This window comes from Oryza glaberrima, chromosome 10 (assembly GCF_000147395.1).
Source record: "Oryza glaberrima chromosome 10, OglaRS2, whole genome shotgun sequence".
Lineage (NCBI taxonomy): Eukaryota > Viridiplantae > Streptophyta > Magnoliopsida > Poales > Poaceae > Oryza > Oryza glaberrima.
Window position 1 is genome coordinate 20,211,200 of NC_068335.1, and position 13,936 is coordinate 20,225,135.

Consider the following 13,936-nt stretch of genomic DNA (forward strand, 5'->3'; position numbering starts at 1 on the left):
GCATATATATATATATATACTCCCTCTTTCCCTAAATGTTTGACGCCGTTGACTTTTTAAAACATATTTGACCGTTTGTCTTATTCAAAAACTTTTGTGAAATATGTAAAACTATATGTATACATAAAAGTATATTTAATAATAAATCAAATGATTGGAAAAAAATTAATAATTACTTAAATTTTTTGAATAAGACGAACGGTCAAACATTTTTAAAAAAGTCAACGGCGTCAAATATTTTGGGATGGGGGATTATTAGGTTATCAGTTCGATCAGGAGACCCAACACCTGCAATCATAATGCTTGGAGATGAAACCATGCGTTGATCATGCATGGCATATATACAAATCTTTGGGTTAAAGAAGGTGAAGAGGGCATACCGCTAATTAAACAATGACACCTGTGGGAATGAAAATTTTGTTACTCTTCACATGTAAAGCAAGGAGAGAGGAAAAGCTACATGAGAGCTAGTAATTTTTTAAGGTTACAGTTGCTTTTAGTTCTGAAATTAAATCAAGAGGCAGGAGCTAGAGATCAGATTGCTGCATTGCTAGCTGTCATGCTGGGATTGGGAGGATCACCTCATTTCAGGAGATAAGCTAGGTAGCTAGGATTTTCCTCTGGTTTCATTAACGATCAGTGTATGCAAATAATTTCAATAAAATAGCAAGGCACCTAATTTACTCATTAGTCATTACATATGCATCGATCACTTATATACACAAGATTGCAACCAGTGTTTGTAATTTTGGTTCAAAATTCCAGTTGCAACCCCACTTCCCCCGCCCCCAAAAAAACACAGCACACCGGCATGAAACTATTTCGCCTAGGATTTTTTTTTTGCAGTTTCTTTTTGCTTAATTTGGCAAAAAAAATCAATTCCGGTCAAAAGTTATCCATTTTTTTAAAAAAAAAATCGCTCCAAAATTTTGGACTTTATATACTCCCGGCACAAATGTGCAAAACAAAATTGCAGAACCTTTGCTTGCAATAGATAAGTAATTTAATTTGCTTGTTTTTAGTTGATCCTTAATTTGTTTGCAGATTCTCTCTATCCTAAACATTAAAGAATTCCATGCTTATAAAAATGTACTAACTCTGTTCCAAAATATAACAAGTTACATAAAGTCCTTGGCACGACTAAATAAAGGAGAGAGAGATGTAAAAGGACTTGTTTGCCTTAGGGTGTGTGCGGTGTGGGTCGGGACTAGTTGGGATAAATAATAAAGCCAATGAGTAGTATATATGGGTATTATGTTTGTAAGAAAATTTGAATTCTAGAAGTTGTCTATATTGCTATACTTTCTCCGTTTTATATTATAAGACTTTCTAGCATTGTCCACATTCATATAAATATTAATGAATCTAGATATATATATATGTGTATAGATTTATTAACACCTATATGAATATGGGCAATGCTAGAAAGTTTTATAATATGAAACAGAGGGAGTACAACTTAATTGGCCTAGTGTGTGCTGCTTTTTGTTCTTTTTTTTTTTTGAAAGAAAGATGCAAATGTGCTACTCCTTGTACTTCTTATTTATTAATTTCAATAGAATGTAGAAATACACTGTACTAGCTGTGGTATACTATGAGAACTATTTTTCATTAACAAATCTAGTGGGTTTAATTAGTTTTTATACATCCAACTTTGATGATTTTAAAGCACTACAGTCCTTTTGAAATGTGTAGTTACTATATCGCCAGCCTTTGCACTATATAGCCCTCATGAATTCTGTACAACTGGTTAGTGTCAGTTCAAGCAACTTTTTCCAGATATGTGCATATGACCCAAACATTGAAACATATATATGTGCCACCATTTACTGTGCATATAGATGCACTGCTTCATACTATCTAGTAGTATATAGGATACCAGGCCTCGATCAAGGATAGATATATACTACCTCCATTTTTTCATATATGACGTTGTCGAATCTTTTGGCAAACTTCTAATCATTTGTCTTATTCACATTTTTTTTTGCAAATATATAAAACAAAATTAAGTTATGCTTAAAGAGCATTCGACGATAAATCAAATCACAATAAAATAAAGAATAATTATATTTTTTAATAAGACGAATGATCAAACATATCTGAAAAATTCAACGGCGCCGTGAATTAAAAAATGGAGGGAGTATATATATATATATATATATATATATATATATATATATATATATATATATATATATATATATATATATATATATATATATATATATATATATATATATATATATATATATATATATAGCAAGCTAGCTCTAGGGAAGATATACATTAGTTAAGCACACATGCAGTGAGCTAGCTAACTGCTACTACTAGCATATATATCTACAATTAATACAGAGTGATTTAATTTACAATGCGTGACTCATGCATATGTAGTTATGTACGTAGTATCTAGCTACCCTCTCTCTCCCTCTTAACATGCGTCAATTCGTACTAGTGTAGTACAGTGACCCGATCCCTAGCTCGATCTCTCGCCGTGAGAGAGAGAGAGAGAAAGAAAGATCAGAGAGATGATCCATGGCAAGATCGAGGTCCCCGTGAGGCCGTGATTATGCATGCCGGTCGCTGCGGTAGGGGCTCGATTTACATATCGATCGACGGGGCGTGGTGTGTGGGGGAGGAGCTAGCAGCCACGGCCAGCTAGGGCATGCATTTAGTTATGGCCGAGATCGATCAAAACTCACTACTCAGTAGGGGACCTCATCACACATCTTATATCGCCCAAGGTGACACATGACACACTAGGAAATGTCAATGCAAGATGATGAGGGAGAGAGGTGTGTAGTCGTATAGTAGTACTAGCACATATCACATGTTTGATGGTGGCACTGGCATGCATGCACACAATGCAAGCTGTGTTATTTACTGGTTATTGGATAGTGCTGGTGGTAGTAGCATATATATAACGACGCACTAATGTTGCTTCTGCTGCTGCTATTGCAAACAGTCGAGGGTTCCAGCTGACACTGTTGAAGTAGTCAGCTGATGTGTTTACAATGGAGGTACCCCAAACTTTTGAAGTAGTCCGATTTACGCTCTCGAACTAAGAACTGAACATTCATTAGGCATCCTAACTTATGCCCCCCTAATCTATTTAAAGTATTGATCCTATGTGGCATACACGTGACAGTGATGTTCTCATATGGTTATCTAATTAACGATATTAGTATATCATTTTATTAAAATAAATTGACCCACTTGTCAATCACTCATTCTCTTACATCCCTTTTTACCACGATTGAAACGGAGGCCTAGGTGCCAAGTCAGAGCCAACGCCTCGAGCTCCGCCCACGCGATCGGGGAGGTAGAGGTCACTGAAGGTGGCGGCTAGCAACTAACGCTAGAGGTAGAGCTCCAACTCGATCTCGCTCAAGAGGAGGATCTTGCCAAGATCAAGGAGGGAGGCACAAGTTGGTGGAGGCGGTGGCTAGTGACCGCCTTTATGGATATATCTTGTCGAGCTCAGGGAGGGATGTAGAGGTTGAGAGATACTCTTGCGGCGGCCGATGGTGGAGCAGAACTCAAACTTAATTAATCTCGTTAAAGGAGGCGAATCTTGCCTAGCTCGGGGCTGGCGGCTTAGGTTGTTCGAGGCTTTGGCCAATGGTTCATGGTGGAGGCAGACCTCAAATTAACTTGATCTTGATCGAAAAGGCGGCCAGGCGCGATGGCACAACCAACAACGATGGAAGTATGCAAATTTGGAGCAAATCTCGGTATGGTTTGAAATCAAGCTTAAGCTCACTCGAGGTGATAGATATCGCCAAAGGTTGCAAACTCGATGCACAAAGTGGGTTGAGGCACTAGCTGACGAAGCCATTGAGGAGGTTGAGCTCGGTGTTCGGCGAGCTACAGATGGCGGTGGTAAGTTCTCCCACTAAGGTTGAGCTTGGGATTGATTGGGCTATTAGTGAGGGCTGGCGATTGGATTCGAGAGATGGAGAGGAAGAGGTGGAGAACATGGGGACATGTGGGCTCCGCTAAATTTGTTTTATTATTTTGGTTGACTGGATTACCACGTCAATCAAATTAGTACCACTAACCAAAACAACTCCAGACTGATCAAGGCGGTAATTCATTTGGATTAAAGATGTTTGGGATGACTTGGACTTTTTTTCCTTTTCATAATTCTGTAGTGGTTTTAGCTATCCGATTATTTTTTAAAAAAGAAATACACTACATGAGGTGTCTTTTTTCTGATGCTAAATTTAATACTAGAAAATATAATACCTCGAAAAATCAATCTCTTCAGCTAATTTGCTTCAGTTAGTATATGTGTCCCTTTCACAAGAAAAAAAAAAGTCAGGGTGGAGTATATGAGGGTCAGCAAACACGTACTACAGAACATGAAGCTAAGAGTACGTAGGCTAGCTAGATTGAAAAGCTTTACGTATCGTACCCCAGCTATCTTAGCATCTCAATTCGATTTCAAAGGCAAAAAAGTTTCAGATCAGATCGATCGACTAGCTATATATGCACCCTTCAATGACGCTACTGGATTCTGAAGAGCTAGCTTAATTAGCTCTACTAGTACTACTGACCACTGAGCATGCAGCCAGTCAACCCAATAATCAACGCCAAATTTAGTCTATCACACACCCGTTGTCGTCCAGCCGCAGCCTACCACTGTACGTTGGGGCGGCTGGCGAGCGAAAATGGCAATTTTGCACGTACGCGATGTGGCACCGCTCCCGCGGCCTCGTCACGCGCGCGCGCGCCGCTAAATTTTGGTTGCCCTTGGGCGTCGGCACACGGCGCGCGGCCACCCACGCACTCCCCAAGTTTCCCAACCCATCGCGCCGCGGCGGCCGCGCGGCGGCTAACCACCAGTACAGCACGCGCACGGCGCACCCACCGCAACCAACCGATCCCCCCATACCGTACGTATTTCCCGCACGATACGGCGGTGCGCGGTGTGCTCCCGCGCGCCCGCACGTCACGGTCTCTCCCGTGCCCACGCGAGACGCCACGCGCGCCCCCGTCCCCCACACCGCCCTGTCTCCGCCCCCGTACTAAGTACTAGAGATCTCGGGGAAGCCTGACACGGGGTCTGATAATGTTGAGCCGGAATTAAAAACAGTCTTTAGTATTGGTTAGTACTCTGTTACCTTTTAAATATTTGACGCCGTTAACTTTTTTTAAATATGTTTGACTGTTCATCTTATTAAAAAAAATTAAATAATTATTAATTCTTTTTCTATCGTTTGATTCATTGTTAAATATACTTAGAGTAAAGTGCACGGGCGGTCCTTAAACTTGAAGCGGTGTATCATCTAGGTCCTTAAACTTTCGAAATACATATCCAAGTCTCAGAACTTGTCATAGTGTGTCATCTAGGTCCCAAATCGCCACAACCCCTCTTGGATCTCTTATGTAGGATATAAGAGGGGACGTGTCGATTTGGAATCTAGATGATACACTTTGACAAGTTCTAGGACCTGAATATGTATTTTGAGAGTTTAGGGACCTAGATGACACATCACTACAAGTTTAAGGATCGTCCGTGCACTTTACTCATGTATACATATTGTTTTACATATTGCACAAAAGTTTTTGAATAAGACAAACAGTTAAACATATGCTAAAAAAATTAACAGTATCAAATATTTAGAAACGGAGGGAGTATTACTTACTGATACTAAAGATTGTATAGTATAGTTGATGTATCAATAGATACTAATAGATCTAAAATTTATGTCTTCTATATACCACGACGAACGATCAATTCTCGAGTAGGGGACACCAAACGGAGGAGGATCACATCGACACGAGACAACGGGAGGCCGACATGCAGCTGAGATGGCAGCCCGGCTACAGTAGCAGCAGAGAGAGGCCACCCGCCCCGGCGCCTGCATCTTCCCTCCGCCCGCCACGCCACGTACGTACAACGATCGGCCTCTCTCTCCTCTCGCAGGCTATATAGCTCCTCAATCATCATCATCACTCGCCGCAGCGACGGTTTCCTTCCCCGGCCTCCAAAGCTGCCGCCGCCAGCAGCAGTCGCAGCGATCGATCGTCTGCCGATCGGAGGGCATGCAGTGCAGCGCAGCAGCCAGGTCGTCGCAGCACTGCAGCATGCAGCAGTGTGGTCTCTACTGTAGCAGTAGGCATTTTTTTTTTTGCCCCGTGCTTACGTACTTCGTTCTCTTCTGCACGCACGCCACCCATTTCCATCCATCGGTGTGTTTTTGTAGCCGGCCGGGGTCAACGTGAAAGCTAGAAGAGGATGCTGCAGTGCATGCATCGATCGCAGCCATATGTGCCGTGCCATGCCTGCCCTGCCCTGCTTTACTTTGCCACGTCCTTTTCCACGACTTTTGATCAGATTTCGCACAAGCATCGTCCATCCATCGATCGATCGGTTGTATTGGGATGTGCACCCCATGGAGGAGTAGTGGTACTGTGCCTGTATCTGCTCGCACAGTTGCGATATCGATATGGCCAGAGCGTAGTAGTAGAAGGTTGTTGTTGTTGTTGTTGGTCCAGTCTGTGTCTCCCACATCCAGATCAGCCGACATTTCTGCACTACTTGTCATCCTGGACGCACAGTGGATGGCAATAATAAGTAATCGATCTTCAGCTGACCGGCACAGCTGCTCAATCCCAGATCGATCGCTATCTGAATTTCAACTAAGGAAAAAAGTGATATATCTGTGGGGATTTTAATTGATTTCTCCCGTAATATAATTGCTCACTGCAATCAAACTCAATAGAAAACTTAAATCCAGGGAAATGAGATGAGAGAGCAATAAAAATTCCAGATTGGTTGAACCTGAAACTTGGCCGTGTTGAATTTTACAAGAACAGTGTCCTGTATGCATATATCATATAACTGAATTGGACATTGTAAGGTTGGTGATTACTCCATTGATGTTATGATTTATATTATATAGCAATGGACCAATTCTGTCCCAGAATGAGCATGCTGATGCTAGTCATGGTTGTCAGGTCCCCATGCAAGTTCTGATGCAAACACATAGTGATAAATACGTATACTGAGGCTGGGAGGATATGGATAACACAATTCATGAAAACTCCAAAATATGCACAATTATTATAGATACATCGTACGGTATGAGATGTTTATATGCTGACCAGTTGTGTATCATGATATACTGGTCACAGATAGAGGAAAAGGACCGATGGATCTTTCAGGTTTCGTTATTACGATAGCATATGTACAATAAGCATGTTAGAACATGAGCAAACATAGTTGCTTGATCTCCTTGATAGCTTTCAGTTCGGTAGCCTATTTGCCTGGATGGAAGAAGTTCTCCTTCAGCATATGCTCCCACTTCGGCGGAAATATATCATACCTGTGAACTGAAGAGGAGATTAGGGGCGTCTCTTGAGACCCTGCTGTACAAATATGAGAGTCCATTGTACTTAGCGGCCAACCAATGTTCATGGGAAAACTACCTTCGCTTTGGACTGCAGTTTTGTCATTGACTTCATCAGAAGGTGCCTTGCAACCATTATCTTCATCACTACAGGTTGCATCACCAGGAGAGTCTAGACCACTGACAGAATCTTTTCCTTCCGAGTGCCTCACAAAATTATTAGAATGCAGAATATTTTGGAACCCGTCAGCAGCGCTCGCAGTGTCGCCATTTGGAGCTTGTATTTTGGCCACAACACCATCTTCATCCCAATTTGGTTGATCAGTACATGCTTCTACATGCTGCTTGATGGCATCGTCCAATGAATTTATATTATCGTCACGGAACTTCAAAATTCTCAGTCTAGACATAACAGCATTATCAATTAAATCATTTGTGCCTGTGCTTGCATCTGGCTCATGCTTGCTGCTTTCCTGACCCAATGAGTTTGCATTATCAGGACGGGACTTCAAAATTCTCAGCCTAGACATAACAGCATTGTCAATAAAATTATTTGTGCCTGTAGCTGCATCTGGCTCATGCTTGCTGCTTTCCTGACCCAGTGGGTTTACATTATCAGGAAGGGACTTCAAAATTCTCAGCCTAGACATAACAGCATCATCAATATTATCTGCTCTGTTTGTGCTTGTATCTAGCTGGTGGTGGTTGTTGTTTTCCTGTTTTAGAGAGGCTATATTATCAGGACACGAATTCAAAACCCTTAGCCTGGCCATAACAGCATCTTCAATTGCACATGGTTTTTTGCTTGCTTCTTCCTGCTCTTCACAGTTGTTTTGGCAAAAAGCACGACAATCCTTCAAATTGGACTGTAAAAATTTCAATCGCTCAATCACCTCAGCATCAACACCATCAATGATGCTCCTATTTACTGCAGGAGGTTGCCCGTCACAACTATCTGCTCCCTGACATTGCAAGTTCGCAGGATAGGCAGTGCTGTTTTGTGGTTTACTATTGGGTATGGTTGAGATAAAGATTTTATTGCCTTTTGATAAGTCAACAGGAACTGCATTGATAAAAAGATTTGCATCTATTAGTAGGGCACACTAAGAGGTTAGTATCCATATCCAAATATGTAAATTCATAATGTCTGAGCACCTTGTGTGTTATTGTGATTTTCCATTGCTGCAAGCTTCGCACGGGTAAGTTGAAGCTCATATTTGAGCTTACATGCTGATGCTTCTGCTTCAACCCACAAATTTTTGTAGATCGACAATTGCGAGACATCAATATCATCAAGCGTCTTATCCTCTGGGAGCTTAGCAACAGCCTGAAGGGAAGATAAGGATAAGGTACACAATAGAGGATAAAAAGATGTAATCAATTCAAATTAAACGGCAGCATGATGCTCCTAATCATGATTGAAGCTACCTGTGAAATAGAGGTCTTCAATTCTGAATCGTTCTCTACTAATGAGTGTTCAGGCATTGCCATCCATAAGTTATTCCTTGAACAACTCATATTTTGAACCTTGTATGAGACCAAAAAAAATGAAATGAGTAAAAGCTAATGAAACAAGCTTCGCCTTTCCTACATTTAGTCTATGAAAAGCAGCTTTGCATTTGTATGCAACTTCAAGGGGCTAGAAACTAGAACGTATCAAAGGAAGCATTCGAACTACATATGCCCATTTTTTTATACTATAATAAGTTCATACACATGATGGTTATAGGGGTATAGTACATGATATGTAAATATGTGATATAATTGTGCAAAAACATTTCCAGAGCATACCTTGCTTATACAGGAACTAGCATCTCTAAGATTTTGAATCACTAATTGCAGAAGTTCCTCTTCATATCCCTGTAATGGACCGCTATTGCAAGTGGACAGAAGCATTGCCGATAAATCATGCATTTGTTTCAGAAGTTCTGCCCGAGACTTCGATCTTGATTCAGAAGACGTCTTCAACATGCTCCCCCCAGAATCTGAATAATAGCGAGGCTGCTGACCTCCTTTTGCACATATTTGAGCCTGTGTGCATTCCTCTGCCCCAGCTGCTTGAGAACAAACATTAACATGTAGGCTTTCACTCAGATTCTCAACAAGAGCCCTAGGAGCACTGCCAAGAGGACTAAGCCCTTTGTTAATTGATTCTTCAGTTATGCTCCCAATATGGTTGGAACTATCCTCACCTAAGAGTTTGGCTTTGCTGACTGAAAGGTTTTCCTGTTGATTCGCAGCTATCATGTTCTTACAATCTCCTGTAGAATCATAGCATTTCTGTCTTCTGGAATTTTGTTCTTCAGGAAAATAACTTGCATTGTTACCAATACCATTATGAACCCCAATACAGACCGGAAGTACTTCTTTGTTATCTTCAGTGTTTTTACGTGTCTCGGGCAACTTGAATGTCTTCAAAGCATCACTTTTGACACTTTCAGAAGCTGATACTTCCTGATGTTTGGAGAATAGCTCTGAATACTTTAAACTCCATTCGGGTGATTGCTCGATTTGATAACCACCTACCCCATTTACAGAGTGGGGATTGTCGGTATTTTTCATAATACCAAATGAAGGAGGATATGCAATAGGTGCACCCTTCCAACAAGGTGAATCAACAGTGGGGTTATTAACCTCAGGCAACTCGGATGAAAATTCACGAGACTGAACATATCCAACCTCAGATGGAGAAACTTTGGAATTAAAGCTACCCCGGTCATATTTCATCTCTGAAGATTCCTGTATAGGTCTCCCATTTCCAAAACACCTTGCAGCACGGTGATCTGCTCCAAGAGAATTGAGCAAATGGTCTCCCGCATTGCTAGCAGAGCTGCTCCATTTTCCATGGTGTTTATTAGTAGTCTGATGCCCAAGATCTTTTTGTTCATTCCACATGCAATCAAAATAATCAAGGTTGATTCTACAAGGATTCATATATGAAGAAAAGGATGAAGAACTTTCCCCAGTATTTTTATTCATCACTGGAAACATTTGTTCGACCACTTCAGAAGAATTGGCAGGTGGCGTCCACATGACAGGAGGTGGCACATTTGTTGAACATGATGAAAGCTGTGTCATGTATTTGTCATATGCAGGATACTGAGGAGGATACTGTAATAAACCTCGGTGTGTAGGATAAGGTTCTGTATCTTCTGATTTATGCACAAAGGTATTCTGCTGCGGACTAAAAACTGATGGCCCAACACCACTGGGCAGAACCTCTGAACTTCCTAGCCAAGTTCCAGGACCTTTTGCACTTGTTAGTTGTGAGCTCTCTGATCTCAATGGACGTGTAACCATAAAGTTACCAATTTGACAAGTCCCAGGGAATATACCATATGGTGCAGTTTCAGGAGCTTCACCTATATAATATGTTTGAAGTCACCAAAAATTATTAGGCATGGCATGCTTTGGTTAAGCCAGGCAGCAATATCCCAATCAAATTATACACTCACCAAAAGCTCCTATTAACAAAGATAGAGCTTATGTACACATAAGCTCATTGTGTGTGTGTTTTACGCAAAAGGCAGAGGAGAGTCTGCCTTATGTCCATTGCATTACTGGAGAGTCAAATAGTTATATTACCAAGAGGCAAAAAAAAAAGAAACACTAAAAAGAAAAGGACAGAAAGTATAAACAAAGAAGAAATCTAGAGAAGAAGAGGAGAAAACAGATGCCAGAAACAGCTTAATTCATTATATCCAGCCATTGCTCGGATGTGTTCTCAGCTTGACACGAAATTCCATTTTGAGACAGCAATCATCTAGCTAGTAGTTACGCACAACAGATATTTGCAAGCATGCCTCTTATAATTTGTGCATATGTAGCTAGTCTAGATAGGCCTCTCATGCACATAAATGAAAAAACAGATTCTAGTCGAGGAGCTAGATGCCTTCAATTATTTATCCCAAAATATAAAATAGAAATTAATTCACTTTGATCACTTATATGACAAACCCTGGAACACAAAATCTCCATAAGGAGCTAAATAGGATGAACCACACATGCACACAGTTATCCAATAGTGTAAAAAGTTTAATTCGCTCTGATCACTTGATATGACAAACCCTGGAACACAAAATCTCCACAATAAGCTAAATAGGATGAACCACACAAGCATACAAGTATCCAAAAGCGTAAAAAGTTTGGCTTATGCAAGTAACACCAGCATCATGAGCGGATCAAACGAATCCTATACAGAACCACGAGACAGTAACATCTGACCCTATCAACGCATTCTCGCAACGATCGACCACATATCCACTAGGAATCGACCTCTAAATTAGGCAAACGCGAGTACCTTTATACGCCGGCGGCGGGGGGGTGGCAGCGGCGGTGGAGGGGGCCATGTAGCTGGCGGGGGGTTCCATCCACGACGAGCTCCCCCAGTCTCCGGCGGCGGCGGTGGCGTAGAGGGAAGGCGCGGTGGGGAGATCGAGCCCGGGGGGGTTGGGGTTGCGGACCCTGGGATCCGCCGCGGGGCGGGGGCAGTCCACGGTGAAGGGAGCGGCCGAGGGGGAGAGCGAGGAGTGCGCCGCTGCCGCGGGGTACGGCGGGGGCGAGCCCCGGTGGCGATCGCCGTGGTAGGGCAGCATCTCGCCGGCGGCGACCGGTGGTTGGGTGGAGTGTGGCGTCTGCTCAGGCGTGCGCGACGTGTGCGTTTCTGGTGGTTTGGGTAGGCACGAGCACGAGGAAAGCGTGTTGGGCCGTATGTGGAAAGCTCATAATAAGGTGGGCCCAATGGCCCATATAGTGGTAGCAATCTAATTAGATCCACGTAAAGCATGGAAATATGATTGGCCCATTTCCGATCTCTGAAGCAGAGCGATGGTACATATGCATGAGCTGATTGATCAGTGAAATTGCTTCGTCAGTAAGTCTGGATTCAGAGCAAACTTTTTCTGTGCTATGTACTATTCCTACTCATCAGCAAAAAAAATATATTCCTCCATATTCTCGCACATGACACTGTCACCTCAAGCACTGACACATCGATCGACACAGCCGACCATGCAGGAGGTAGTCACTTCTAAATGTCCAGGATATATGTGTATATACAGTTTCACATTTCTTCCCAAATATATTGATGCCAAGATCCAGATCCTATAACTATACTAGCGTGATCTACCTCAAGGTTAATTAGCTCTGCTTCACCCAAGCACAAATGGCGGACATTGTCTCCGACGTGTTCCTGTCCTTCTTCTGCTGCTGCTACTACCCTCCCGGCGGCCACCGCGGCGTCGGCGCGCACAACGACACCGCCTTGCGCCGCCGCCGTGGCGGCGCCGGCCGAAGCAGCAGCAGGCCGCCCGTGTCGCTCCAGACGGTGGAGCTCAAGGTGCGGATGTGCTGCGAAGGCTGCGAGCGCGTCGTCCGGAGCGCCCTCGCCAACCTCCGAGGTGAGCTATAGCGTGCAACCGCGTCATCGTTTTAGACAATGACACGGTCTTATCGTTTTCGACAACGACACGGTCTCGAGCTTTTTGGTGGTGGTACGTGTTGTTTTTTTTAAGGGGTGGATAGCGTGGAGGTGGACGTGGCGATGGAGAAGGTGAGGGTGACGGGGTACGTGGACCGAGGGAGGGTGCTGCGCGAGGTGCGGCGGAGCGGGAAGAAGGCGGAGTTCTGGCCCAGCGGCGGCACGCCGCGGCGGTTCACGTCGGAGAAGGAGTACTTCCGCGACGGCGAGGCGTACAGGGGCAGCTACAACTACCACCGCCGTGGCTACGGCGACGGCGACCGCCACGGCCGGATGCGAGAGCCCGCCCGCGGCGCCGACGCCGTCAGCAACATGTTCAACGACGACGACGTCTCCGCCGCCTGCGCCATCATGTAGTATGATAGTAGTGTCCTTGTCCCAAGCAGTATAGGAGTGGCTGATCTAGCAATTAGTAGAGCTTGTCTAGCATGATCTAATCAAATATTTATCTGTCATAAAAAAAAGAGAGGATCATGGAGGTTACCTACCTTAGCAATATGCCAATCTACTACTCTATGTCTAAAAGAAAAAAAAACGAATCTTAGAATTGGATGTGACATATTTAATAGAGACATATCTAAATTCATTGTACTAACATGTTTCTCACCATGTTGGTTTTTTATAAAAGGATAGAGTAATAATACTTAAAGTTAGCAAACTATTGCTGACATGGAAACTTTTGCTACTACATTATTGTGGTATGCTTTGCTGAGTCATCTCCAAGTGTAATGTAACCAGCATCTGAGGACGATTGGTCGTTGTATTAGTACATGCTGAGACATCCTGAATGATCTGGCAGACTGATTAGGACACGTGAGAACACGGTCAAGCCCGGCGTGCACACTCTGTCCGGTGGGCCCAGCCCAGCCACCGCAAAAAAAAAACTGAAAGCGAAAGTGCTAAACTAATCACGCCGAGCTGGACCAACCAGGCGCTTCCACCGAAACGTCCCTGCACCCGGTCCATACACCGACAGCCTCGTCCCATCCCCCCTCGCGCCGTCGCGCGGGTTCCACAGCCGTAGACCGGGTCCACGAACGCCGTACACGTGGCCCTCCCCCTGGATCGGCTCACCCTCCCCGGTCGACGTCACCGCCTT

The 13,936-nt window shown here is 43.4% G+C and overlaps 2 protein-coding genes across 5 annotated transcripts; one reads left to right on the plus strand and one right to left on the minus strand.

Annotated features, from left to right (window-relative positions):
- Nucleotides 1-6,808: 6,808 nt before the first annotated feature.
- Nucleotides 6,809-12,011, minus strand: LOC127752479 (uncharacterized). 4 transcript variants are annotated; one of them, XM_052277872.1, is made up of 6 exons: nucleotides 11,659-12,011; nucleotides 9,150-10,720; nucleotides 8,787-8,885; nucleotides 8,514-8,685; nucleotides 7,438-8,421; nucleotides 6,809-7,334 (listed from the first exon to the last, which is right to left on the minus strand). In XM_052277872.1, the coding sequence occupies exons 1-6, from the start codon at nucleotides 11,951-11,953 to the stop codon at nucleotides 7,297-7,299; spliced, it is 3,159 nt and encodes a 1,052-aa protein (XP_052133832.1). In that variant the 5' UTR covers nucleotides 11,954-12,011; the 3' UTR covers nucleotides 6,809-7,296. The 4 variants fall into 4 exon arrangements, with proteins under 4 accessions (XP_052133832.1, XP_052133830.1, XP_052133831.1 ...); XM_052277870.1 differs by having other exon boundaries at nucleotides 6,811-7,341; XM_052277869.1 differs by having other exon boundaries at nucleotides 6,939-8,421.
- A 400-nt stretch (nucleotides 12,012-12,411) lies between these two features.
- Nucleotides 12,412-13,401, plus strand: LOC127753156 (heavy metal-associated isoprenylated plant protein 30-like). The gene is made up of 2 exons (XM_052278623.1): nucleotides 12,412-12,757; nucleotides 12,872-13,401. The coding sequence occupies exons 1-2, from the start codon at nucleotides 12,523-12,525 to the stop codon at nucleotides 13,192-13,194; spliced, it is 558 nt and encodes a 185-aa protein (XP_052134583.1). The 5' UTR covers nucleotides 12,412-12,522; the 3' UTR covers nucleotides 13,195-13,401.
- The last annotated feature ends 535 nt before the right edge of the window (nucleotides 13,402-13,936 follow it).

What these genes read in the sequence shown, in the direction of transcription:
- LOC127752479 (XM_052277869.1), bottom strand. Translation starts at nt 11,953, where the DNA reads ATGCTGCCCTACCACGGCGATCGCCACCGGGGCTCGCCCCCGCCGTAC. An exon ending in CCCGCCGCCGGCGTATAAAG is followed by an intron (nt 10,721 to 11,658) that starts GTACTCGCGTTT and finishes CATATTATATAG; the next exon opens with GTGAAGCTCCTGAAACTGCA. An exon ending in TGAAGACCTCTATTTCACAG is followed by an intron (nt 8,686 to 8,786) that starts GTAGCTTCAATC and finishes TCTTCCCTTCAG; the next exon opens with GCTGTTGCTAAGCTCCCAGA.
- LOC127753156 (XM_052278623.1), top strand. Translation starts at nt 12,523, where the DNA reads ATGGCGGACATTGTCTCCGACGTGTTCCTGTCCTTCTTCTGCTGCTGC. An exon ending in CGCCCTCGCCAACCTCCGAG is followed by an intron (nt 12,758 to 12,871) that starts GTGAGCTATAGC and finishes GTTTTTTTTAAG; the next exon opens with GGGTGGATAGCGTGGAGGTG.